The sequence below is a fragment of the Phyllobates terribilis genome, unplaced genomic scaffold, assembly GCF_046119375.1.
Source record: "Phyllobates terribilis strain yellow unplaced genomic scaffold, ASM4611937v1 Scaffold_3__8_contigs__length_932513732, whole genome shotgun sequence".
NCBI lineage: Eukaryota > Metazoa > Chordata > Amphibia > Anura > Dendrobatidae > Phyllobates > Phyllobates terribilis.
The window spans coordinates 481,687,755-481,714,665 of NW_027362763.1; the positions used below are offsets into that span (position 1 = coordinate 481,687,755).

The 26,911-nt window shown below is 50.3% G+C and overlaps 1 protein-coding gene across 5 annotated transcripts in view; it reads left to right on the forward strand.

Annotated features, from left to right (window-relative positions):
* The window catches only part of LOC141259633 (amine sulfotransferase-like), a 295,064-nt gene that overhangs the window by 10,270 nt on the left and 257,883 nt on the right, over window positions 1-26,911 (forward strand). The window contains exon 2 of one of the 5 annotated variants that reach the window (XM_073675894.1): window positions 547-4,339. The exons of 3 other annotated variants lie outside the window; for them this stretch is intronic. In XM_073675894.1, the coding sequence (XP_073531995.1) occupies window positions 2,330-3,412 (1,083 nt within the window). In that variant the 5' untranslated portion in view covers window positions 547-2,329 and the 3' untranslated portion in view covers window positions 3,413-4,339. Of the gene's footprint in view, window positions 1-546; window positions 4,340-26,911 lie in introns of those variants that run through there. One more of the 5 variants, XM_073675895.1, reaches the window with a different exon arrangement.

A 26,911-nucleotide genomic window follows, 5' to 3' on the forward strand; every position in this document is an offset into this window, starting at 1 on the left:
AGGATGGAGGAGAAACCACAGCCATTGTCTCCAGAGACCACCTGAAGAAGTGTCCCGAGCAGCTGCAAAGCCCTGAAGAAGATCAAGAAAACCCTCAACCCGCAGAGGAAAGGGAAGAAATGATCAGTACCGTACTCGGAGACTTCCCCCGGTCTTGGACACAAGTAAACGGCGCTGTCGTGGTACCTGTCCTCACCTTTCTCCAGCCAGCCCCGCAAGTGCCTACAGAGGAACCGGTAGAGCTGGAAGAGCAGCTGGCCCAAGAGGCAGAAGAGTCCACACCAGCAGTCCAGGAGAATCAACCCTCTGCTAGTAGTGAGCCTGCCGTGCCCCTAGTGAGCCAAAGAGTGCGCAGACAGCTGCCCAGCTTACCTACAACATCTCCTACACCCTGTAGTGCAGAAAGAGTTAGTGAGCTCCGTAGGTCCACTAGAGTCACTAGAGGTCAGATGCCCGCTCGCTGGAGAATATAACTAATGCACTGTGAATTTATCTGTTAACTGTTTATGGTTTTTGTTGTTGCCTGTTACTAATTATGTTTCTCAGTTACCCTGCAGATTTATTTGGACTAACAGGTTATGGACGCTGGATAACCGGAACAATTTTGTAGATAGTTGCACCTTGGTGCCTCTGGTGAAGACGGCCGCGGAAGAGAAAACCTGTCTGGCGTGGCCTCCTTGCGGCCCAAAGTAGCTATCTCCAGCCTTGCAGCCACGCCCAAGGCCAACGCAAGGGGTTTGCTTTGGACAGGCCCCCTACTTCGCTTAAAGCTTCACCTTGGGTGACATGGACACGCTCCAGTTACACGAACTTCACCTTGGGTGATATGGACACCCGGTTACGGACACGCCGTGACCTCTACAGACTAAAGTTTCTTGTAAATATGTTGTCTTGTTATTGTTATACCTTGTATTTATGTTTCTTTAAAAATGTGTTTAGTCCCGGAGTACTAAAATTTACTAGGGGGGAATGTGGCACCCCAGGGGTCTGGTTGCCACAGTAATAGAAATATTATGTCTGAGAGCAAGTGGGAGGTTTCTCTGGGCAGGAGCCCTAAGCATGCAACACGGCCCACCCTGACCTGGGAGGGGAGGAATCTGCCCTTATAAACTGGGTCTGGGGCGGGATTAGTGAGTGAAGTCCCAGACAGAGACGCAGTCTGGTCTGGAAGACAGCAGACACAGGGAAAGCAAGAACTAGGAGCTCTGTAGGAGCAGGAGCAGAAGACCAGGGGCTGGAAGAAGAGATATAGCTTGCCCTGGCAGAGCAACTTAGTAACCGGACACCGGAGTCCGAGGCTGTGGGGACTGATATACACCCAGCAGCAGAAACCAGCCGGCAGGGGATTCCAGGTCCTCTGGCCATAGAAGCCCGGAGGCTCAGTTACAAAGAAGGGACCAGCGCCGCCATCCAGGAGCGGAGGCTAACAGAAGGCCCCAAGTCACCAGCCATACGGGTGAGCACCACACGGTATACTCAGGGACGTGGGCTACTTGTAACCACTTACAGCAAGGTAGCCAGGAAGAGTGCAGATAGACGGGGAGGCCTACAACTCCGCCTGGCCAGGGGAGATCCTGCTTGTTCACAGACTGACCAGGCCCCTTATACTAGCCAGTACTCCCGGGAGGGTCTGCCTTATGACATCAGTAAAGACCCTGAACTGTAACCACACGTCTCTGTGTTTCATCGCTGCACCAGCACCATTAGTACTGGGACGCCCACACCATCACTACCATCATTCACTCTAGCTGCCCTGAGGCAATACTTCTCCCGTGGGGAGTCATCCCATTCTTGGCTGCGCATATAACATCAGCCTCAGTGGTCTGCAGCGCAGCGGCGGTCCCCACTGACCGCAATCCACGGGTGGCGCAGTCGGACAATTACAATACAAATAGACTGCCACTGGTTTGACCACCCGGAGCCACGGACCAGGTCACCGCCACGCGGAGACTACAACCCCCAGCATCCTACAACAGGCCCGGTTCCGGGTTCCCCACGTGGCCCAGGGGGCGAGTCAACTTTGGCGTAGTCAGCAGGATTTCGTGCCCGCAACCACCGGGTACTGCGTGCCTGAAAAAGACTTTTGTAACTTACCTGTGGCGAAGTTTCCCGCCGTCCGGAGTCGTTTCCCGCCATCCGGAGCCGATTCCCGCCATCAGACGCCATCTTGGACCGTTTCCCGCCGTCTTCTGCCGTCTTCCCGCCATCGGACGCCATCTTCAGGACGCCGAGCAGGAAGAAGAGGGGCGTGTGCGCCGAAAGCGCGCGAGACCCGAAGCTCCGCCCCACGCACCGATGCTGCACAAGGTCCTGGAAGGGAGGAAGAGCGATGCTGACGTCATCGGAGCGCGACGCCAGGTCCTCGACCCCGACGATCGACTGCGGAGCCGCGGCCTACGGAAGAAGAGCATCGCAAGGTAGGCCACGGTCCACTAGGGGGGGAAGGAGGATGTCGGACACCGAGGGGAGCTCCACCGCCACACTGGCCGCCAGGGCAACCGCTGCTGCGGTCATGCCTTTCACCATGCCCTATATCCCGGGGGCAACCTGGCTACCCCAGTACTCAGGGGAGTCACATACCCTTAGTGACTTTAGGGAAAGACTGGATAGCCTCTTCCAGGTATACCCCCTCACGGAGGAGCAAAAAGTAAGCATCCTGGTGGCCCAGTTAATCGGGGCAGCCCAAAGGGAGGTAAAGTCCTGGCCACCTAGGAGGAAGAGAACTGTCAGAGAAATACTAGCCCGGCTGAAAGACACATTTGACACCCGCACCTCAGCCGAAATAAAGCTCAGATTTTACGGGTGCAAACAGCGGGCACATGAGAGTATAAGAGACTATGCTCTAAACCTACAAGAAGCCCTGAGAGCCATTAAGCAGGCAGACCCTGACAGCGTGGGAAATGAAGACAAGCTGTTGACCGAACAATTTATTGAGGGTCTACTGTGCAATGCCCACCGAACCCAGTTGCGGGCAATGGCCTTACAGGACCCTGACCTGGTCTTTGCACAGTTCAAGGACAGAGCCATCCGGGTGCTCCGAGAACTGGCACCAGGTGGCGCTGTGACCCACAGGTGCCCTGCTATCACTTACCACCAGGAGACGGCTCCCTTGTCTGCAGGGCCTGTGGGAGCTGATGCGCAGGCTTTAAACAGTGACCCGGCTACAGACCTGCACCATCAGGTCCAAGAGCTGACTAAGAGCGTTGCCGCGCTAACCAGAACTGTGCAGTCTTTACAGGTCTCTTCTCCAGGAAAGATCCAGCTGGCATCCGGACCGGAGGACGTCCCGTGGCGCCGACTGAGGAGGACCCCGCCGGCCAGAGGAAGACCCAGCGACAGATACAACGAGGACAGACGACCCATCTGCCGAGCTGCAATCAACCCGGACATATGGCAAGGTACTGTCATTTAAACGGGCACAACCTGGGGTAGAGGGCCAACCCCCAGGCATAAGATCATCAGGCCCATCAAACTGGCGTGATAAATACGTAGGGGGACGTCCAATTTTGCCTGTGGTACTGGATGGCATTCCTATGAGTGCCCTACTAGACACTGGGTCACAGGTGACCACCATCCCGCACGTGCTCTTTAAGCAGTACTGGAATGACTCGGACATAACCCGCTACCCAGATGACGACCTGAGTACCATCGCCAGCAATGGTCAGCCCGTGCCGCAGGTGGGATTCAAGGAGGTGACCATTAAGATCGGTAAAGTCGAACTGGCGGCACAAGGACTGATTATAGTGGACATAGACCGTCACGAGAGTCACGCTAGAATAACCTTGGGAACTAATGTGATTGAAAATTGTCTTGCAGAGGTGATTCTCATTTTACAGCAGGTTGCCAAGAACGCCAGTTCCGGCCAGCAGCGTGTGCTCCAAAAAGAGATCCGGGCACTTATGAAGCGGCAACAGGTGGAACTATCTGGTGGTGAGATAGGTAGCGTGAGAATGTGTGACCCGTTCCCTATTGCCATGCCCCCGAAAAGTGAAATGATGATTTGGTGCCGGGCAGCTATTGGTCTAAGAGGTAGAGACTACCAAGCAATGGTAGAACCAGTCTACTCGGACAGTAGGCCCACCATTTTGACAGCACGGGGGGTGGTCGATGTACGCCATGGGAGGGTGCCCGTCCGCATCATAAATATCGGGGAGAGAGAAGTATACCTGCCCCGGTATGCCACGTTAGCCAAATTGTTCACCATCAACCAGAACTCGGTACAGGCCGTGGAACCCTTGCCTCCATCTCAACCAGAGGAAGGTAACGGCTCTAAGAAACCAATGGAGGACTGGTGTCAGCAACTGCATTTGGGTACTGACTCCACTCCCTCACACCAAAAACAGGGAGTCTATCGGGTGGTTCAAGAGTACGAGAGAGTGTTTAGTAAACACCCGCTAGACTTCGGGCGAGTAAAGGGGGTAGAACATCACATCCCCACGGGAGACCATCCTCCCATAAAGGAGAGATACCGACCCGTACCCCCTGCACACTATCAACACGCCAAGGGGATGCTAAGAGACATGAAGGAGGCTGGGGTAATCAGGGACAGCTGTAGCCCCTGGGCAGCTCCACTAGTCTTACTGAAAAAGAAAGACAACACCATGAGAATGTGTGTAGACTACAGGAAGGTCAACTGTATCACACACAAAGATGCGTACCCGTTACCAAGGATAGAAGAGTCCTTAGCTGCATTAAAATCTGCTAACTTCTTCTCTACTTTGGATCTCACTAGCGGGTACTGGCAGGTTCCTGTAGCAGAGGCGGACCGGGAGAAGACCGCATTCACCACCCCGATGGGTCTCAGCGAATTTAACTGTATGCCGTTTGGGCTCTGCAACGCACCAGGAACCTTCCAACGGCTGATGGAATGCTGTCTGGGACACCGGAATTTCGAGACGGTCCTGTTATACCTGGACGATGTCATCGTTTATTCCAAGACCTACGAGGACCACCTGAAACACCTGGCCAAAGTGTTTGAAGCTCTGGCAAACTACGGCCTAAAGGTGAAACCCTCCAAGTGTCACCTCCTGAAACCAAAGGTGCAATACCTGGGACACGTGGTGAGTGCTGACGGAGTGGCTCCCGACCCCGATAAGATCACCGTGATTAAAGACTGTCCAAGACCCTCCAGCATAAAGGAAGTGCGGCAGTTCCTCGGGTTGGTAGGCTACTACCGAAGATTCATTCCTGGTTTCACCAAAATGGCAACCCCTATGCAGGACCTCCTGATAGGTCAATCTCGGAGAGACAAAAACCAGAAGCCGCCCTTCAGGTGGGAAAAGCTGGAAGAGGAGTCCTTCTGCCAGCTGAAGATGGCCCTCACGGGGGATGAAATCCTGGCATACCCTGATTACAGCCAGCCCTTTATCCTCCACACGGACGCAAGCAACATCGGGCTAGGAGCCGTACTGTCCCAGATCCAGCAGGGGAAAGAACGGGTAATCGCTTACGCCAGCCGAAAGCTACGGCCCACGGAGAGGAACCCTGAGAATTATAGCTCATTCAAGCTGGAGTTCCTGGCAGTAGTGTGGGCAGTGACCGAACGTTTCAAGCATTACCTTGCCTCCTCCAAATTCACCGTGTACACAGATAACAACCCGTTGACACACCTGGACACTGCAAGGCTCGGTGCCCTGGAACAGAGATGGATGGCCCGCCTGTCCAACTTTGAATTCACCATCAAATACCGGGCGGGACGCTCAAATGCCAACGCGGATGCCCTGTCAAGAATGCCGAACTTACCGGACGTAGGGGGAGATCCAGAAGATCTGGAAGAAGTCGAGCTCCCTGCGTTCCACCGTCATGGGATTACCCTGTATTCCCACCGTGTGAAGGACAGGCGCTCTGTGACGTTCAATCCCTTGCCCCACTACAACTGGGCGGAGACGCAAGACAGTGATCCTGCAGTCCGTTTGGTGAAGGAAATGCTGACCCAGGCCGATGCCAGTCTTGACCCAGACGCTCCGGAGGAGACCAAGCAACTGTGGAAGGAGAAAAGTAAGCTGTTCATCTACAGGGAGAAGCTGTGCCAGAGAATGGTTAACTCTCGAACACATGAGTTGACCTGGCAGGTAGTGGTCCCAAGACGAGACGCGGCTATAGTTCTGGAGGCATACAACGGAGCAGGACACTTCGGATGGAAGAAGCTGGAGTTCTTGTTGCGTGAACGGTTCTACTGGGTAGGCATGAGAGGAGCCATCGAGAGGTGGTGCAGAGACTGTGGCCCGTGCAACCTAAGAAGAAAGGATCGTGCCAGCCAGAAGACTCCCCTGCAGCCCATCATCACCAGGCAGCCACTGGAACTGGTAGCCCTGGACCATGTGAAGCTGGCTCCAAGCAGATCTGGGTATGTCTACGCCCTCACAATCGTAGATCACTACTCCCGGTTCCTGGTGGTAGTCCCTGTTAAGGACTTAATGGCTCAAACAGCAGCTAGAGCCTTCCAGCAGCACTTCTGCTGCCCACACGGGTACCCGGACCAAGTGCTGACGGACCAAGGACCAGCCTTCGAAGCGGAGGTCTTCCAGGAGTTCTGCAACCTGTATGGCTGCAAGAAGATAAGAACAACGCCCTATCACCCCCAAAGCAATGGACTCTGCGAGAAGATGAACCAGGTGGTGATAGATCTGCTAAAAACGTTGCCCCTGGAAGAACGCAGTCTGTGGCCTGAGAAACTGCCCAATTTGGTGGAATTTGGTGGACTTGTACAATCACATCCCTGTAGGTTCCACCAACTGTACCCCGGCTTACCAAATGAGAGCAAGACCTGGTAAGCTGCCTATTGACCTGGATATGGGAGTCCTGACACCTGAGGACACCTCGCCAGAGGCAGACTGGGATACAGAACGGCAGCAGCAGTATCGGAAAGTACAGGAGAGCGTCGAGCGAAGTCTGTCTCAAGCTAGAGAAAGGCAAGAGAAGGCTTATAACCAGTATGCTCCCGCTGTTCCCCTGGTACCTGGAGAGCAGGTCTTGAAGAGGAAGAGGCGGCTCCACAAGTTGGACGACCAGTGGGAGAAGGACCCGTACACCATACTGCCCTCAAGTCATGAGAACCCAAAAATCTGCGTAATCAGTAAGGATGGAGGAGAAACCACAGCCATTGTCTCCAGAGACCACCTGAAGAAGTGTCCCGAGCAGCTGCAAAGCCCTGAAGAAGATCAAGAAAACCCTCAACCCGCAGAGGAAAGGGAAGAAATGATCAGTACCGTACTCGGAGACTTCCCCCGGTCTTGGACACAAGTAAACGGCGCTGTCGTGGTACCTGTCCTCACCTTTCTCCAGCCAGCCCCGCAAGTGCCTACAGAGGAACCGGTAGAGCTGGAAGAGCAGCTGGCCCAAGAGGCAGAAGAGTCCACACCAGCAGTCCAGGAGAATCAACCCTCTGCTAGTAGTGAGCCTGCCGTGCCCCTAGTGAGCCAAAGAGTGCGCAGACAGTTGCCCAGCTTACCTACAACATCTCCTACACCCTGTAGTGCAGAAAGAGTTAGTGAGCTCCGTAGGTCCACTAGAGTCACTAGGGGTCAGATGCCCGCTCGCTGGAGAATATAACTAATGCACTGTGAATTTATCTGTTAACTGTTTATGGTTTTTGTTGTTGCCTGTTACTAATTATGTTTCTCAGTTACCCTGCAGATTTATTTGGACTAACAGGTTATGGACGCTGGATAACTGGAACAATTTTGTAGATAGTTGCACCTTGGTGCCTCTGGTGAAGACGGCCGCGGAAGAGAAAACCTGTCTGGCGTGGCCTCCTTGCGGCCCAAAGTAGCTATCTCCAGCCTTGCAGCCACGCCCAAGGCCAACGCAAGGGGTTTGCTTTGGACAGGTCCCCTACTTCGCTTAAAGCTTCACCTTGGGTGACATGGACACGCTCCAGTTACACGAACTTCACCTTGGGTGATATGGACACCCGGTTACGGACTCGCCGTGACCTCTACAGACTAAAGTTTCTTGTAAATATGTTGTCTTGTTATTGTTATACCTTGTATTTATGTTTCTTTAAAAATGTGTTTAGTCCCGGAGTACTAAAATTTACTAGGGGGGAATGTGGCACCCCAGGGGTCTGGTTGCCACAGTAATAGAAATATTATGTCTGAGAGCAAGTGGGAGGTTTCTCTGGGCAGGAGCCCTAAGCATGCAACACGGCCCGCCCTGACCTGGGAGGGGAGGAATCTGCCCTTATAAACTGGGTCTGGGGCGGGATTAGTGAGTGAAGTCCCAGACAGAGACGCAGTCTGGTCTGGAAGACAGCAGACACAGGGAAAGCAAGAACTAGGAGCTCTGTAGGAGCAGGAGCAGAAGACCAGGGGCTGGAAGCAGAGATATAGCTCGCCCTGGCAGAGCAACTTAGTAACCGGACACCGGAGTCCGAGGCTGTGGGGACTGATATACACCCAGCAGCAGAAACCAGCCGGCAGGGGATTCCAGGTCCTCTGGCCATAGAAGCCCGGAGGCTCAGTTACAAAGAAGGGACCAGCGCCGCCATCCAGGAGCGGAGGCTAACAGAAAGCCCCAAGTCACCAGCCATACCGGTGAGCACCACACGGTATACTCAGGGACGTGGGCTACTTGTAACCACTTACAGCAAGGTAGCCAGGAAGAGTGCAGATAGACGGGGAGGCCTACAACTCCGCCTGGCCAGGGGAGATCCTGCTTGCTCACAGACTGACCAGGCCCCTTATACTAGCCAGTACTCCCGGGAGGGTCTGCCTTATAACATCAGTAAAGACCCTGAACTGCAACCACACGTCTCTGTGTTTCATCGCCGCACCAGCACCATTAGTACTGGGACGCCCACACCATCACTACCATCATTCACTCTAGCTGCCCTGAGGCAATACTTCTCCCGTGGGGAGTCATCCCATTCTTGGCTGCGCATATAATGTTAGCCTCAATGGTCTGCAGCGCAGCGGCGGTCCCCACTAACCGCAATCCACGGGTGGCGTAGTCGGACAATTACAATACAAATAGACTGCCACTGGTTTGACCACCCTGAGCCACGGACCAGGTCACCGCCACGCGGAGACTACAACCCCCAGCATCCTACAACAGGCCCGGTTCTGGGTTCCCCACGCGGCCCATGGGGTGAGTCAACTTTGGCGTAGTCGGCAGGATTTCGTGCCCGCAACCATCGGGTACTGCGTGCCTGAAAAAGACTTTTGTAACTTACCTGTGGCGAAGTTTCCTGCCGTCCGGAGTCGTTTCCCGCCATCCGGAGCCGATTCCCGCCATCAGACGCCATCTTGGACCGTTTCCCGCCGTCTTCTGCCGTCTTCCCGCCATCGGACGCAATCTTCAGGACGCCGAGCAGGAAGAAGAGGGGCGTGGACGCCGAAAGCGCGCGAGACCCGAAGCTCCGCCCCACGCAACGACGCTGCGCAAGGTCCTGGAAGGGAGGAAGAGCGACGCTGACGTCATCGGAGCGCAACGCCAGGTCCTCGACCCCGACGATCGACTGCGGAGCCGCGGCCTACGGAAGAAGAGCATCGCAAGGTAGGCCACGGTCCACTAGGGGGGGAAGGAGGATGTCGGACACCGAGGGGAGCTCCACCGCCACACCGGCCGCCAGCGCAACCGCTGCTGCGGTCATGCCTTTCACCATGCCCTATATCCCGGGGGCAACCTGGCTACCCCAGTACTCAGGGGAGTCACATACCCTAAGTGACTTTGGGAAAGACTGGATAGCCTCTTCCAGGTATACCCCCTCACGGAGGAGCAAAAAGTAAGCATCCTGGTGGCCCAGTTAATCGGGGCAGCCCAAAGGGAGGTAAAGTCCTGGCCACCTAGGAGGAAGAGAACTGTCAGAGAAATACTAGCCCGGCTGAAAGACACATTTGACACCCGCACCTCAGCCGAAATAAAGCTCCGATTTTACGGGTGCAAACTGCGGGCACATGAGAGTATAAGAGACTATGCTCTAAACCTACAAGAGGCCCTGAGAGCCATTAAGCAGGCAGACCCTGACAGCATGGGAAATGAAGACACGCTGTTGACCAAACAATTTATTGAGGGTCTACTGTGCAATGCCCACCAAACCCAGTTGCGAGCAATGGCCTTACAGGACCCTGACCTGGACTTTGCACAGTTCAAGGACAGAGCCATCCGGGTGCTCCGGAAACCGGCACCAGGTGGCGCTGTGACCCACAGGCGCCCTGCTATCACTTACCACCAGGAGACGGCTCCCTTGTCTGCAGGGCCTGTGGGAGCTGATGCGCAGGCTTTAAACAGTGACCCGGCTACAGACCTGCATCATCAGGTCCAAGAGCTGACTAAGAGCGTTGCCGCGCTAACCAGAACTGTGCAGTCTTTACAGGTCTCTTCTCCAGGAAAGATCCAGCTGGCATCCGGACCGGAGGACGTCCCGTGGCGCCGACTGAGGAGGACCCCGCCGGCCAGAGGAAGACCCAGCGACAGATACAACGAGGACGGACGACCCATCTGCCGCCGCTGCGATCAACCCGGACATATGGCAAGGTACTGTCATTTAAACGGGCACAACCTGGGGTAGAGGGCCAACCCCCAGGCATAAGATCATCAGGCCCATCAAACTGGCGTGATAAATACGTAGGGGGACGTCCAATCTTGCCTGTGGTACTGGATGGCATTCCTATGAGTGCCCTACTAGACACTGGGTCACAGGTGACCACCATCCCGTACGTGCTCTTTAAGCAGTACTGGAATGACTCGGACATAACCCGCTACCCAGATGACGACCTGAGTATCATCGCCAGCAATGGTCAGCCCGTGCCGCAGGTGGGATTCAAGGAGGTGACCATTAAGATCGGTAAAGTCGAACTGGCGGCACAAGGACTGATTATAGTGGACATAGACCATCACGAGAGTCACCCTAGAATAACCTTGGGAACTAATGTGATTGAAAATTGTCTTGCAGAGGTGATTCTCATTTTACAGCAGGTTGCCAAGAACGCCAGTTCCGGCCAGCAGCGTGTGCTCCAAAAAGAGATCCGGGCACTGATGAAGCGGCAACAGGTGGAACTATCTGGTGGTGAGATAGGTAGCGTGAGAATGTGTGACCCGTTCCCTATTGCCATGCCCCCGAAAAGTGAAATGATGATTTGGTGCCGGGCAGCTATTGGTCTAAGAGGTAGAGACTACCAAGCAATGGTAGAACCAGTCTACTCGGACAGTAGGCCCACCATTTTGATAGCACGGGGGGTGGTCGATGTTCGCCATGGGAGGGTGCCCGTCCGCATCATAAATATCGGGGAGAGAGAAGTATACCTGCCCCGGTATGCCACGTTAGCCAAATTGTTCACCATCAACAATAACTCGGTACAGGCCGTGGAACCCTTGCCTCCATCTCAACCAGAGGAAGGTAACGGCTCTAAGAAACCAATGGAGGACTGGTGTCAGCAACTGCATTTGGGTACTGACTCCACTCCCTCACACCAAAAACTGGGAGTCTATCGGGTGGTTCAAGAGTACGAGAGAGTGTTTAGTAAACACCCGCTAGACTTCGGGCGAGTAAAGGGGGTAGAACATCACATCCCCACGGGAGACCATCCTCCCATAAAGGAGAGATACCGACCCGTACCCACTGCACACTATCAACACGCCAAGGGGATGCTAAGAGACATGAAGGAGGCTGGGGTAATCAGGGACAGCTGTAGCCCCTGGGCAGCTCCACTAGTCTTAGTGAAAAAGAAAGACAACACCATGAGAATGTGTGTAGACTACAGGAAGGTCAACCGTATCACACACAAAGATGCGTACCCGTTACCAAGGATAGAAGAGTCCTTAGCTGCATTAAAATCTGCTAACTTCTTCTCTACTTTGGATCTCACTAGCGGGTACTGGCAGGTTCCTGTAGCAGAGGCGGACCGGGAGAAGACCGCATTCACCACCCCGATGGGTCTCAGCGAATTTAACTGTATGCCGTTTGGGCTCTGCAACGCACCAGGAACCTTCCAACGGCTGATGGAATGCTGTCTGGGACACCGGAATTTCGAGACGGTCCTGTTATACCTGGACGATGTCATCGTTTATTCCAAGACCTACGAGGACCACCTGAAACACCTGGCCGAAGTGTTTGAAGCTCTGGCAAACTATGGCCTAAAGGTGAAACCCTCCAAGTGTCACCTCCTGAAACCAAAGGTGCAATACCTGGGACACGTGGTGAGTGCTGACGGAGTGGCTCCCGACCCCGATAAGATCACCGTGATTAAAAACTGGCCAAGACCCTCCAGTATAAAGGAAGTGCAGCAGTTCCTCGGGTTGGTAGGCTACTACCGAAGATTCATTCCCGGTTTCACCAAAATGGCAACCCCTATGCAGGACCTCCTGATAGGTCAATCTCGGAAAGCCAAAAACCAGAAGCCGCCCTTCAGGTGGGAAAAGCTGGAAGAGGAGTCCTTCTGCCAGCTGAAGATGGCCCTCACGGGGGATGAAATCCTGGCATACCCTGATTACAGCCAGCCCTTTATCCTCCACACGGACGCAAGCAACATCGGGCTAGGAGCCGTACTGTCCCAGATCCAGCAGGGGAAAGAACGGGTAATCGCTTACGCCAGCCGAAAGCTACGGCCCACGGAGAGGAACCCTGAGAATTATAGCTCATTCAATCTGGAGTTGCTGGCAGTAGTGTGGGCAGTGACCGAACGTTTCAAGCATTACCTTGCCTCCTCCAAATTCACCGTGTACACGGATAACAACCCGTTGACACACCTGGTCACTGCAAGGCTCGGTGCCCTGGAACAGAGATGGATGGCCCGCCTGTCCAACTTTGAATTCACCATCAAATACCAGGCGGGACGCTCAAATGCCAACGCGGATGCCCTGTCTAGAATGCCGAACTTACCGGACGTAGGGGAGATCCAGAAGATCTGGAAGAAGTCGAGCTCCCTGCGTTCCACCGTCATGGGATTACCCTGTATTCCCACCGTGTGAAGGACAGGCGCTCCGTGACTTTCAATCCCTTGCCCCACTACAACTGGGCGGAGACGCAAGACAGTGATCCCGCAGTCCGTTTGGTGAAGGAAATGCTGACCCAGGCCGATGCCAGTCTTGACCCAGACACTCCGGAGGAGACCAAGCAACTGTGGAAGGAGAAAAGTAAGCTGTTCCTCTACAGGGAGAAGCTGTGCCGGAGAATGGTTAACTCTCGAACACATGAGTTGACCTGGCAGGTAGTGGTCCCAAGACGAGACGCGGCTATGGTTCTGGAGGCATACCACAATGGAGCAGGACACTTCGGATGGAAGAAGCTGGAGTTCTTGTTGCGTGAACGGTTATACTGGGTAGGCATGAGAGGATCCATCGAGAGGTGGTGCAGAGACTGTGGCCCGTGCAACCTAAGAAGAAATGATCGTGCCAGCCAGAAAACTCCCCTGCAGCCCATCATCACCAGGCAGCCACTGGAACTGGTAGCCCTGGACCATGTGAAGCTGGCTCCAAGCAGATCTGGGTATGTCTACGCCCTCACAATCGTAGATCACTACTCCCGGTTCCTGGTGGTAGTCCCTGTTAAGGACTTAACGGCTCAAACAGCAGCTAGAGCCTTCCAGCAGCACTTCTGCCGCCCACACAGGTACCCGGACCAAGTGCTGATGGACCAAGGACCAGCCTTCGAAGCGCAGGTCTTCCAGGAGTTCTGCAACCTGTATGGCTGCAAGAAGATAAGAACAACGCCCTATCACCCCCAAAGCAATGGACTCTGCGAGAAGATGAACCAGGTGGTGATAGATCTGCTAAAAACGTTGCCCCTGGAAGAACGCAGTCTGTGGCCTGAGTAACTGACCGATTTGGTGGACTTGTACAATCACATCCCTGTAGGTTCCACCAACTGTACCCCGGCTTACCAAATGAGAGCAAGACCTGGTAAGCTGCCTATTGACCTGGATATGGGAGTCCTGACACCTGAGGACACCTCGCCAGAGGCAGACTGGGATACAGAACGGCAGCAGCAGTATTGGAAAGTACAGGAGAGCGTCGAGCGAAGTCTGTCTCAAGCTAGAGAAAGGCAAGAGAAAGCTTATAACCAGTATGCTCCCGCTGTTCCCCTGGTACCTGGAGAGCAGGTCTTGAAGAGGAAGAGGCGGCTCCACAAGTTGGACGACCAGTGGGAGAAGGACCCGTACACCGTACTGCCCTCATGCCATGAGAACCCAAAAATCTGCGTAATCAGTAAGGATGGAGGAGAAACCACAGCCATTGTCTCCAGAGACCACCTGAAGAAGTGTCCCGAGCAGCTGCAAAGCCCTGAAGAAGATCAAGAAAACCCTCAACCCGCAGAGGAAAGGGAAGAAATGATCAGTACCGTACTCGGAGACTTCCCCCGGTCTTGGACACAAGTAAACGGCGCTGTCGTGGTACCTGTCCTCACCTTTCTCCAGCCAGCCCCGCAAGTGCCTACAGAGGAACCGGTAGAGCTGGAAGAGCAGCTGGCCCAAGAGGCAGAAGAGTCCACACCAGCAGTCCAGGAGAATCAACCCTCTGCTAGTAGTGAGCCTGCCGTGCCCCTAGTGAGCCAAAGAGTGCACAGACAGCTGCCCAGCTTACCTACAACATCTCCTACACCCTGTAGTGCAGAACCATTTAGTGAGCTCCGTAGGTCCACTAGAGTCACTAGAGGTCAAATGCCCGCTCGCTGGAGAATATAACTAATGCACTGTGAATTTATCTGTTAACTTTTTATGGTTTTTGTTGTTGCCTGTTACTAATTATGTTTCTCAGTTACCCTGCAGATTTATTTGGACTAACAGATTATGGAAGCTGGATAACCGGAACAATTTTGTAGATAGTTGCACCTTGGTGCCTCTTGTGAAGACGGCCGCGGAAGAGAAAACCTGTCTGGCGTGGCCTCCTTGCGGCCCAAAGTAGCTATCTCCAGCCTTGCAGCCACGCCCAAGGCCAACGCAAGGGGTTTGCTTTGGACAGGTCCCCTACTTCGCTTAAAGCTTCACCTTGGGTGACATGGACACCCTCCAGTTACACGAACTTCACCTTGGGTGATATGGACACCCTGTTACGGACACGCCGTGACCTCTACAGACTAAAGTTTCTTGTAAATATGTTGTCTTGTTATTGTTACACCTTGTATTTATGTTTCTTTAAAAATGTGTTTAGTCCCGGAGTACTAAAATTTACTAGGGGGGAATGTGGCACCCCAGGGGTCTGGTTGCCACAGTAATAGAAATATTATGTCCGAGAGCAAGTGGGAGGTTTCTCTGGGCAGGAGCCCTAAGCATGCAACACGGCCCGCCCAGACCTGGGAGGGGAGGAATCTGCCCTTATAAACTGGGTCTGGGGCGGGATTAGTGAGTGAAGTCCCAGACAGAGACGCAGTCTGGTCTGGAAGACAGCAGACACAGGGAAAGCAAGAACTAGGAGCTCTGTAGGAGCAGGAGCAGAAGACCAGGGGCTGGAAGCAGAGATATAGCTCGCCCTGGCAGAGCAACTTAGTAACCGGACACAGGAGTCCGAGGCTGTGGGGACTGATATACACCCAGCAGCAGAAACCAGCCGGCAGGGGATTCCAGGTACTCTGGCCATAGAAGCCCGGAGGCTCAGTCACAAAGAAGGGACCAGCGCCGCCATCCAGGAGCGGAGGCTAACAGAAGGCCCCAAGTCACCAGCCATACGGATGAGCACCACACGGTATACTCAGGGACTTGGGCTACTTGTAACCACTTACAGCAAGGTAGCCAGGAAGAGTGCAGATAGACGGGGAGGCCTACAACTCCGCCTGGCCAGGGGAGATCCTGCTTGCTCACAGACTGACCAGGCCCCTTATACTAGCCAGTACTCCCGGGAGGGTCTGCCTTATAACATCAGTAAAGACCCTGAACTGCAACCACACGCACACGTCTCTGTGTTTCATCGCCGCACCAGCACCATTAGTACTGGGACGCCCACACCATCACTACCATCATTCACTCTAGCTGCCCTGAGGCAATACTTCTCCCGTGGTGAGTCATCCCATTCTTGGCTGCGCATATAACATCAGCCTCAACGGTCTGCAGCGCAGTGGCGGTCCCCACTGACCGCAATCCACGGGTGGCGTAGTCGGACAATTACAATACAAATAGACTGCCACTGGTTTGACCACCTTGAGCCACGGACCAGGTCACCGCCACTCGGAGACTACAACCCCCAGCATCCTACAACAGGCCCGGTTCTGGGTTCCCCACGCGGCCCAGGGGGCGAGTCAGTAACACATGGTAAACAGTTGGCAGACTTGACACAACCACATCTGTGCACACCATGATTTTACAATATTTCTGGTTTCATCTAGGACTGCAACACAAATTGAACACTGCTACATCTGTGCACTCTGGTTTTAAAATATTATCTGTAGCTTGATATAAAGTTGAATCTGTGATTCAGTCCCATGTAAATCTGTAAACAATATTGTAAAAAGAGAGTTAACATACTGTATGTAGCAGAGTAGAATTAGTGATGAAATCCTAGGTGAAACCTGAAATATTGTAAATTCATAGTGTGGCTGGACTACAGCACAAACTCAACTGTACTACATGTATGAACCGCAGTGGTGTAACTAGAGTCTGATGAGCCCCGGTTCAAAATTTGGACCTACCATTCACTCCATTCGCCCCACGTTTGTCAGAGGTATAGGCCCTTGTAGCTTTTTAAATCCTATAAGAAACTACATGTTGCACCCCTCCCTCGTTATGTAGTAATGTTCCCATCCTGGGCCCCTTCCTGGTATATATATCCCCCATTGTGGTAGCTATGTCGCCCACCCAAATATATATGTCCCCTATCCTGGTATATATGTCCCCAACCTGGGCCCATCATGGTATATATGTCTACCATCCAGGTACATATCTCTCCCATTCTGGTATATATGTCCCTCATCCTGTTATATGTGTTCCCCATTTTGATATATATGTCCCCCCATCCTGTTATATATGTCCCCCATCTGGGTAAATATGTCCCCCCAACCAGGTCTCATCCTGGTATATGTCTCCCATCCTGGGGCCATGAGCACATCCTTGTATATATGTCCCACATTCTGGGCTCATACTGGTACATATGTCCCCAATCCTAGGATCATCCTTGTATATTTGTCTGATATCCAGGTATATTTGTCTCCCATCCTGGGCACATCGTGGTATATATGTCTCCAATCCTAGGCTCATCCTGAAATACACTGCTGAAAAAAATAAAGGGAACACTTAAACAACAGAATATAACTCCAAGTAAATCAAACTTCTGTGAAATCAAACTGTCCACTAAGGAAGCGACACTGATTGACAATCAATTTCACATGCTGTTGTGCAAAAGGAATTGACAATAGATGGAAATTATTGGCAATTATCAAGACACCCTCAATAAAGCAGTGGTTCTGCAGGTGGGGATCACAGACCACATCCATTACCAATGCTTTCTGGCTGATGTTTTGGTCACTTTTGAATGTTGGTTGTGCTTTCGCACTCGTGGTAGCATGAGACAGACTCTACAACCCACAGAAGTTGCTCAGCTAGTGCAGCTCATCCAGGATGGCACATCAATGCGAGCTGTGGCAAGAAGGTTTGGTGTGTCTGTCAGCGTAGTGTCCACAGGCTGGAGGCGCTACAAGGAGACAGGCCAGTACACCAGGAGACGTGGAGGGGGCCGTAGGAGGGCAACAACCCAGCAGCAGGACCGCTACCTCCGCCTTTGTGCAAGGAGGAACAGGAGGAGCACTGCCAGAGCCCTGCAAAATGACCTCCAGCAGGCCACAAATGTGCATGTGACGCACCCCCTGGGTCGTGGGCTACACGGTGCCGGGCCAGTCGTTGCTTGGGGAGATGTCAGAGTGGCGGTGACCCGGTCCGTGACCCAGGACGGTCAGTAAAAAGGGGGATTTTATTTACAGGCGATTTATAGTTTTTATATATATATATATATATATAGTTCGTGACACCACCTGTGGTATGCGGCTAAAGGGAGCCGCCGCTGCGCAGCAGGTCCTCTGGAGCTGATGTTAGTGCAGCAAAGCTGGTGTGGCTCTCCACAGGTAGAGCTTAGCTCCAGGGCAGTGTAGATGTTATAGATGATGCTGGGCGTTGTAGTGCAGGGTTTGATGGCACAGCAATAATCAGTCCACAACTTAATGGCGGTTTCCTCTTATCTTTACTGGCGGTGATTAGGCAAGCCGGGACTAGGGTACTGGCTAGAAGTGGAAGTCCGGGCAGCCTGGAAGCAAGTAAGGAATCCACCTCACCAGGTGAAGTTGGAGGCCTCCCCTTTCCACTAATCTTTTTGGCCCTGCTCCTTGTAGCTGTGCGGTGGCCCTCGTCCCTGAGTGCAAAGTCTTTGTGCTCACCCGTATGGCAGGCAGCTCGGGCCTTGCTGAGGCGTCGCTCCCACGTGGCTGTGCAGGGCCCTGTGGTGCTGCTGAGCCTCCGGGCGTCTGATGGGGCAAAGAGACCTGCAGTCTCCTGCCCTCCGGTTTCTGCTGCTGGGCCTTCAGTGCCCCACAGCCTCGGACTCCCATGTCCGGTTCCTCTGTGTTGGTTCCTTCTGGGGTGAACAGCCGCGCAGCTCCACTCCCCAGCTCCTCTCTCGTCGACGTCCTCACTTCAACTCCTCACACTAAGTCTAACTAACCCCGCCCCCAGATCCCAGTTGCCAAGGGGAGGGACTCCCCTTGCTGGTCTGCAGCCAGGACAGTGTTGCATGCTAGCAAAACCTGATTAGGGTACCCCTGCATGCTTCCAGGCATGGCATCACCTCTTGTGAAGGAGGCAATGCCACTGTGGCAACCGGACCACTGGAGTGCCACACATGTGTCTGCAAAAACGGTTAGAAATCAACTCCATGAGGGTGGTATGAGGGCCTGAAGTCCACAGATGGGGGTTGTGCTCAAAGCCCAACACCGTGCAGGACGCTTGGCATTTGCCACAGAACACCAGGATTGGCAAAGTCGCCACTTTTGCCCTGTGCTCTTCACAGATGAAAGCAGGTTCACAGTGAACACATGTGACAGATGTGTCAGAGTCTGGAGACGCCGTGGAGAGCGATCTTCTGCCTGCAACATCCTTCAGCATGACCGGTTTGGCAGTGGGTCAGTAATGGTGTGGGGTGGCATTTCTTTGGAGGGCTGCACAGCCCTCCATGTGCTCGCCAGAGGTAGCCTGACTGCCATTAGGTACCGAGGTGAGATCCTCAGACCCATTGTGAGACCATATGCTGGTGCGGTTGGCCCTGGGTTCCTTCTAATGCAGGACAATGCCAGACCTCATGTGGCTGGAGTGTGTCAGCAGTTCCTGCAAGATAAACGCATTGAAGCTATGGACTGGCCCGCCCGTTCCCCAGACCTGAATCAGATTGAACACATCTGGGACATCATGTCTCGCTCCATTCACCAACGTCACGTTGCACCACAGACTGTCCAGGAGTTGGTGGATGCTTTAGTCCAGGTCTGGGAGGAGATCCCACAGGAGACCATCTGCAACCTCATCAGGAGCATGCCCAGGCATTGTAGGGAGCTCATACAGGCACGTGGAGGCCACACACAATGCTGAGCCTCATTTTGACTTGTTTTAAGGACATTGCATCAAAGTTGGATCAGCCTGTAGTGTGTTTTTCCACTTTAATTTTGGGGGTGACTCCAAATCTATGCCTCCATTGGTTAATAAATTTGATTTCCATTGATGATTTTTGTGTGATTTTGTTGTCAGCACAATCAACTTTGTACAGAACAAAGTATTCAATGAGAATATTTAATTCATTCAGATCTAGGATGAGTTATTTGAGTGTTCTCTTTATTTTTTAAGCAGTGTATATGTCTCGTATCCCAGTATATACAGTGAAGGAAATAATTATTTGATCCCTTGCTGTTTTTGTAAGTTTGCCCACTGACAAAGACATGAACAGTCTATAATTTTAAGGGTAGGTTAATTTTAACATTGAGAGATAGAATATCCCCCAAAAAATCAAGAAAATCACATTGTACAAATTAGATACATTTATTTGCATTTTGCAGTGAGAAATAAGTATTGATCCCCTACAAACCATGAGTTCTGGCTCCTACAGACCAGTTAGACGCTCCTAATCAACTCGTTAGCTGCATTAAAGACCACTGTCTTACATAGTCACCTGTATAAAAGACTCCTGTCTACAGACTCAATTAATCAGTCAGAATCTAACCTCTACAACATGGGCAAGACCAATGAGCTTTCTAAGGATGTCAGGAACAAGATCATAGACCTGCACAAAGCTGGAATGGGCTACAAAATCATAAGTAAGACACTGGGTGAGAAGGAGACAACTGTTGGTGCAATAGTAAGAAAATGGAAGAAATACAAAATGACTATCAATCGACATCAATCTGGGGCACCATGCAAAATCTCACCTTATGGGGCATCCTTGATCATGAGGAAGGTGAGAGATCAGCCTAAAACTACACGGGGGGAACTTGTTAATGATCTCAAGGCAGCTGGAACCACAGTCACCAAGAAAACCATTGATTCCACATTACGCCTTAAAGGTTTAAAATCCTAAAGTGCCCGCAAGGTCCCTCTGATCAAGAAGGCACATGTGCAGGCCCGTCTGAAGTTTGCCAATGAACACCTGGATGATTGTCTGAGTTATTGAGAGAAGGTGCTGTGGTCAGATGAGACAAAAATTTAGCTCTTTGGTATTAACTCAGCTCGCCGTGTTTGGAGGAAGAAGAAGGCTGAGTACAACCCTAAGAACATCGTCCTAACCATGAAGCATGGTGGGGGAAAGATTATACTTTGGGAGTGCTTTTCTGCAAAGGGGACATGACGACTGCACCGTACTGAAGGGAAGATGGATAGTGTCATGTATCGCGATATTTTGGTCAACAACCTCCTTTCCTCAGTAAGAGCATTGAAGATGGGCCGTGGCTGGGTCTTCCATCAAGACAATGACCCAAAACATACAGCCAAGGCTACAAAGGAGTGGCTCAAAAAGAAGCACAGTAAGGTCATGGAGTGGCCTAGCCAGTCTCCAGACATTAATCCCTTAGAAAACTTATGGAGGGAGTTGAAGCTCCGAGTTGCCAAGCGACAGCCTCAAAATCTTAATGATTTAGAGATGATCTGCAAAGAGGAGTGGACCAAAATTCCCCCTGACATGTGCGCAAACCTCATCATCAACTACAAACAACGTCTGACTTCTGTACTTGCCAACAATGGTTTTGCCACCAAGTATTAAGTGTTGTTTGCCAGAGGAATCAAATACTTATTTCTCACTGCAAAATTCAAAATAAAAAAAATTTAATTGATACAATGTGATTTTCTTGATTTGTTTTTGGATATTCTATCTTTCAATGTTAAAATTAACCTACCCTTAAAATTACAGACTGTTCATGTCTTTGTCAGTGGACAACCTTACAAAACAGCAAGGGATCAATTACTTATTTCCTTCACTGTATGTTCCCTATCTTTTTATAAAATCTCCCATCCTGGAATATATGTCTCTCATAATGGACCCATCTTGGTATACATGTCACCCATCCTGGGACCATCCTGTTATATATGTCCCCCATCCTGGTATATATGTCTCCCATCCTGTTCCCATCCTATTTTACATGTCCTCCATCCTGGACCCATCCTGGACCCATTCTGGTATATTTGCTTCACATCCTCGTATATATGTTCCCCATCCTGGGCCCATCCTGATATACATGTCCCTCATCCTGGGCTCATCCTAGTATATATGTCTCCCACCTGGCATATATGTCCTTCATCCTGGTTTATATATTTTCCATCCATGGCCAATCCTGGTATATATTTGCCTCACCTTTGGCCCATCCTGGTATATATATCCCCCATCTTGGTATATATGTCACCCATCTTGGGCCAGTCCTGGCATATATGTCCCTTAACCTGGTATATATGTCTTCATTCCTGGTATATATGTCTCCCATCCTGGTATATATGTCCCTGATCCTTGGTCCATCCCGGTAGATACAAGTGCATATCACAAAATTAGAATATCACCAAAAAGTTAATTTATTTCAGTTCTTCAATACAAAAAGTGAAACTCATATATTATATAGAGTCATTACAAACAGAGTGATCTATTTCCAGTGTTTATTTCTGTTATTGTTGATGATTATGGCTTACAGTCAATGAAAACACAAAAGTCATTATCTCAGTAAATTAATTAACAAAAAACACCTGCAAAGGCTTCCTAAGCATTTAAAAAGGTCCCTTAGTCTGTTTCAGTAGGCTCCACAATCACAGGGAAGACTGCTGACTTGACAGATGTCCAGAAGGCAGTCATTGACACACTCCACAAGGTCCCAGAGTTCCAATTTTCATTTACAAATCAAGTTCCCAGAGTCTGGAGGAAGAGTGGAGAGGCACACAATCCAAGCTGCTTGAGGTCTAGTGTGAAGTTTCCACAATCAGTGATGACTTTGGGAGCCATGTCATCTGCTGGTGTAGGTCCACTGTGTTTTATCAAGACCAAAGTCAGCGCAGCCGTCTACCAGGAAATTTTAGAGCACTTCAATGTTTTCTCAGTCGAGAAGCTTTTTGGAGATGAAAATTTCATTCTCCAGCAGGACTTGGCACCTGTCCACACTGCCAAAAGTACCAATACCTGGTTTAAAAACAACAGTATCACTGTGCTTGATTGGCCAGCAAACTCGCCTGACCTTAACCCCATAGATAATCTATGGGGTATTGTCAAGAGGAAGATGAGAGACACCAGACCCAACAATGCAGACGAGCTGAAGGCTGCTATCAAAGCAACCTGGGTTTCCATAACACCTCAGCAGTGCCACAGGCTGATTGCCTCCATGCCACGCCGCATTGATGCAGTAATTGATGCAAAAGGAGCCCTGACCAAGTATTGAGTGCATTTACTGGACATACATTTCAGTAGGCCAACATTTCGGATTTTCTAATTTACTGAGATAATGACTTTTGTGTTTTCATTGGCTGTAAGTCATAATCATCAACATTAACAGAAATAAACACTTGAAATAGATCACTCTGTTTGTAATGACTCTATATAATATATGAGTTTAATTTTTTGTATTGAAGAACTGAAATAAATTAACTTTTTGATGATATTCCAATTTTGTGAGATGCACCTGTATATCTCCCATCCTGGACCCATCGAGGTATACTATATACATATAGTATGTCCCCCATCCTGGGTCCAACGTGATATGGATGTCTCCCATCCTGGGATCATCCTGGTATATAGGTTTCCGATCCTGGGCCCATCTTGGTATATATCTCCCCCATCCTTGGACCATCCTAGTATATATGTCTCCCATCCTGGGCCCATTATGATATATCTGTCTCCGATCCCAGTATATATGTGTCACGACAGGTGTGGGAAAGACTTAGTGCAACACAGAGGTAAGAGGGAAAGGGAGCCCAGACATTAGGAAAAGGGGGAAGTGGAGACCTCCTAGTCTGGTCTAGTATCACCCTGTCTCAACTGCCGTCCCTATATTGCCTCTTCCGCAATCGCCGCACGCGTGTCTCGCCCTGTCTTTCCCTGGCATATGGCTAAGGCTAGGGATGGGAGGAGATGAGCACTAGTCGATCTCCACTACACTGTGTTCCAAATTATTATGCAAATAATATTTTCTCAGATTTTCCCAAATTACCTATATGAATTGCAGTCATTGTAATTTTCCAGTCAAATAACTATTAGAGTACGATTGAAAGGTTTTTGTACAAACTGCCTATGATAACAGTATATTTTTAAAAAAATAAAAAACTCAAACTGCACTCAAAATGTATGTTCCAAATTATTATGCACAGCAGATTTTCAACCTTTTCATTTTAATAAAGAACAAAAAAATGGTCATTTTTTAAATTATAAGCATTAGCAGGTTATTACAAACTGAAATCAAACAGTTTTCAACTCAAAACTTTATTCTAGGTGATGTTACATTTGCACATAGGACCGCTTGTTCGAAAGGAGCTTCTGAACTCTCTCGTCCATTGAATTTGTCAGGTTTTGGATGGTTTCTGCTTCAATTGTTTTGCATGAGGACAGAATACCCTCCCAGAGCTGTTGCTTAGATGTGAACTGCCTCCCGCCATCATAGACACTCCTTTTGATGATGCGCCAGAGGTTGTCAATGTGGTTGAGGTCAGGGGAGCATGGGTGCCGCACCATAAGTTTGTCCCCTTTTATACCCACAGCAGCCAGAGATGCAGATGTGTTATGTGCAGCATGAGACGGGGCATTATCATGAAAATGATCTTGCTGCGGAATGCACGGTTCTTCTACTTGAACCATGGAAGGAAGTGCTGTTTGAGAAACTCAACATACATTATGGAGTTCATCTTTACCCCTTCAGGGATCCTAAAAGGGCCGACAATCTCTCTCCCCATGATTCCAGCCCAAAGCATTACTCCACCTCCTCCTTGTTAGCGCCGTAGCCGTGTTTGCATGGGGTGTCCATCAACCAGCCATCCTCCACTCCATTCATCTGGACCATCGAGATCATTTCATGCATGATAATGCCCCGTCTCATGCTGCACATAACACATCTGCAGTTATGAGGGAAGTTCTGGTACAATGTCCGTATTTCGGATGTTCTTGCGGGCCGTTTCCAAACCCACAAGTCGAATATTCTTTGGTCTACCCCTGTGGAAGTCCAAAAAGTGTGTAGCAATTGAGGTGAGTGTCTTGCCCTTCTCACAGTCCTTCTCAGCAATATTGATGGTGGATCAATGTTGCTGAAAACAGCGTCTCAATTCTTGTGTTGTTTGGCCCACATAGATTTTGGGGCAGCCACAAATAATCGCATAAACAAGATTGCGTGTCTTGCAATTGCAGTATTCTCGAAGACGTAGCTGTTCACGGAGAACAGAGAGAGAGATGTTATCAGCAGCCAACATAAATGGGCATACCGTACATTCCCCACAAGGATAGGTACCCCGCAATTTGAAGCCCCTGTTAAGAGAACAGGTGGGGCGTCTAAAATGGCTGGGTACCAGGCAGTCCTTCAGGTTCTGAGCCCTCCTGGCAATGACCCTCGGTTTAGTAGAGATGATGTTACAGAGCTTAGGTTCCCCTAATAATATCCCCCAATTCTTGGAAAGAATATGGTGGACATCCTGTCATTGATTGTGGTATGTGGTTATAAAATTAATAGTCCCCCAATCTTTTCGACATTTAGGTTTAAAAGTCTCTTTCCTGTCAATGTCTCTAGAGAATTGATAAGCTCCAGATATAACTTTATGGTGATAACCCCTAGCAAGGAACCTTTGTGTTAGGTCACGAACCTGTAGCTTGAAGTCTTGTTGTGAACTACAGTTTCTTTTTAGTCGCAAAAATTGTCCTTTCGGTATACCTCTTTTGATGTGATCAGGGTGTAAACTGGAGAAGTGCAATACACTATTTGTTGCTGTAGGTTTTTGGAAAAGAGTCATGGTGAGGGTTGATCCAGTCAAGATAATCTTAAGGTCTAAAAATTCTACAGAGGAATATGAATAATTTGGTGTTAGAATAATGTTCCAATAGTTATCGTTAAGCAGATCAAAAAAGAACAAACATTCCTCCAAGGAGCCTGACCACAGCATGAGGATGTCATATTACATATATAGTTACATAGTTTATAAGGCCGAAAAAAGACAAGCGTCCATCCAGTTCAGCCTATTTCTTGTGCACTGCAGCTATTCCGCAGCGTTGATCCAGGGGAAGGCAACAAAAAACCATGAGGTATAGGCCAATTTACATCACTGAGGAAAAATTCACTTCCCGACACCAATCTGGCAGTAAGATTAAATCCCTGGATTAATTAACTAAGCATAAGATGTAAATTTATTGTTCTCAAGAAAGGCGTCCAGGCCTCTCTTGAACTCTTTAAGTGAGTTGGACATCACCACTTCCTCTCCCAGAGAGTTCCAGAGTCTCACGGCTCTGACCGTAAAGAATCCCCTTCTATGCTGGTGCAGGAACCTCCTTTCCTCCAGACGCATAGTGTGCCCCCTCGTCTTTGTCACCATCCTTGGTATAAACAGGTCATGGGAGAGATCTCTGTACTGCCCCCTGATGTATTTATACATGTTTATGAGGTCTCCCCTAAGCCTTCTCTTTTCCAATGTAAATAGGCCTAATTTTGACAACCTCTCTGGGTATTCTAGTCCCTCCATTCCCTTTATTACCTTAGTCGCCCTCCTTTGTACCCTCTCTAGCTCCAATATGTCTTTCCTGAGCACCGGAGCCCAGAACTGTGCACAATATTCTAAGTGCGGCCTTACCAGCGCTTTATACAGAGGAAGAACAATGTTCTCATCATATGCCCTTATTCCTCGCCAATATAACGATACCATCCTATAACATGCTGTTGAAAATGGTCCATCTTTCATATTTTTGTCTCCTCCCACCAGCCCAAAAAGAGGTTTGCGTACTCAGAGGCACATCTTGCCCCCATCGCGGTTCCAGACATTTGTCGGTAAAATACACGATCAAACAAAAAATAATTATTTTGTAATGCCATCTGTAAGAGATTCAAAAGAAAGGAGTCATGTGGTCTTGTACCTGTGGTATGTGCATCCAAAAAATGGGAGACAGCATTTATACCCAAGTCATGTCCAATATTCAAGTATAAGGACTCCACATTCATAGTAACCAGCATTGTATTTTCTGGTATATCCAGGCTATCCAGTTGTTGTAAAAGATGTGGTGTTTCTAATAAAAGAAGGCAAAGATGAGGCTAGGGGTTGTTAAAAATAATCCAGATAAACACATGGACGTTCAAAAAGGCCCCCTATCCCCGATATGATACATCTACCTGGGGGTTCTGACAGGGACTTGTGCACCTTTGGGAGCAAGTAAAAAGTAGGAGTAGTAGGGTGATGATTTGTTAAGAAGTCAAATTATTTTTTGTTGATGGTCCCCTGCCGTAATGTCGAGGCCAGTAGGCCATCTAACTTATATTTGAAGACGGATGTTGGATCTGAGGGGAGATGTTGATAGTAGGTTGTATTAG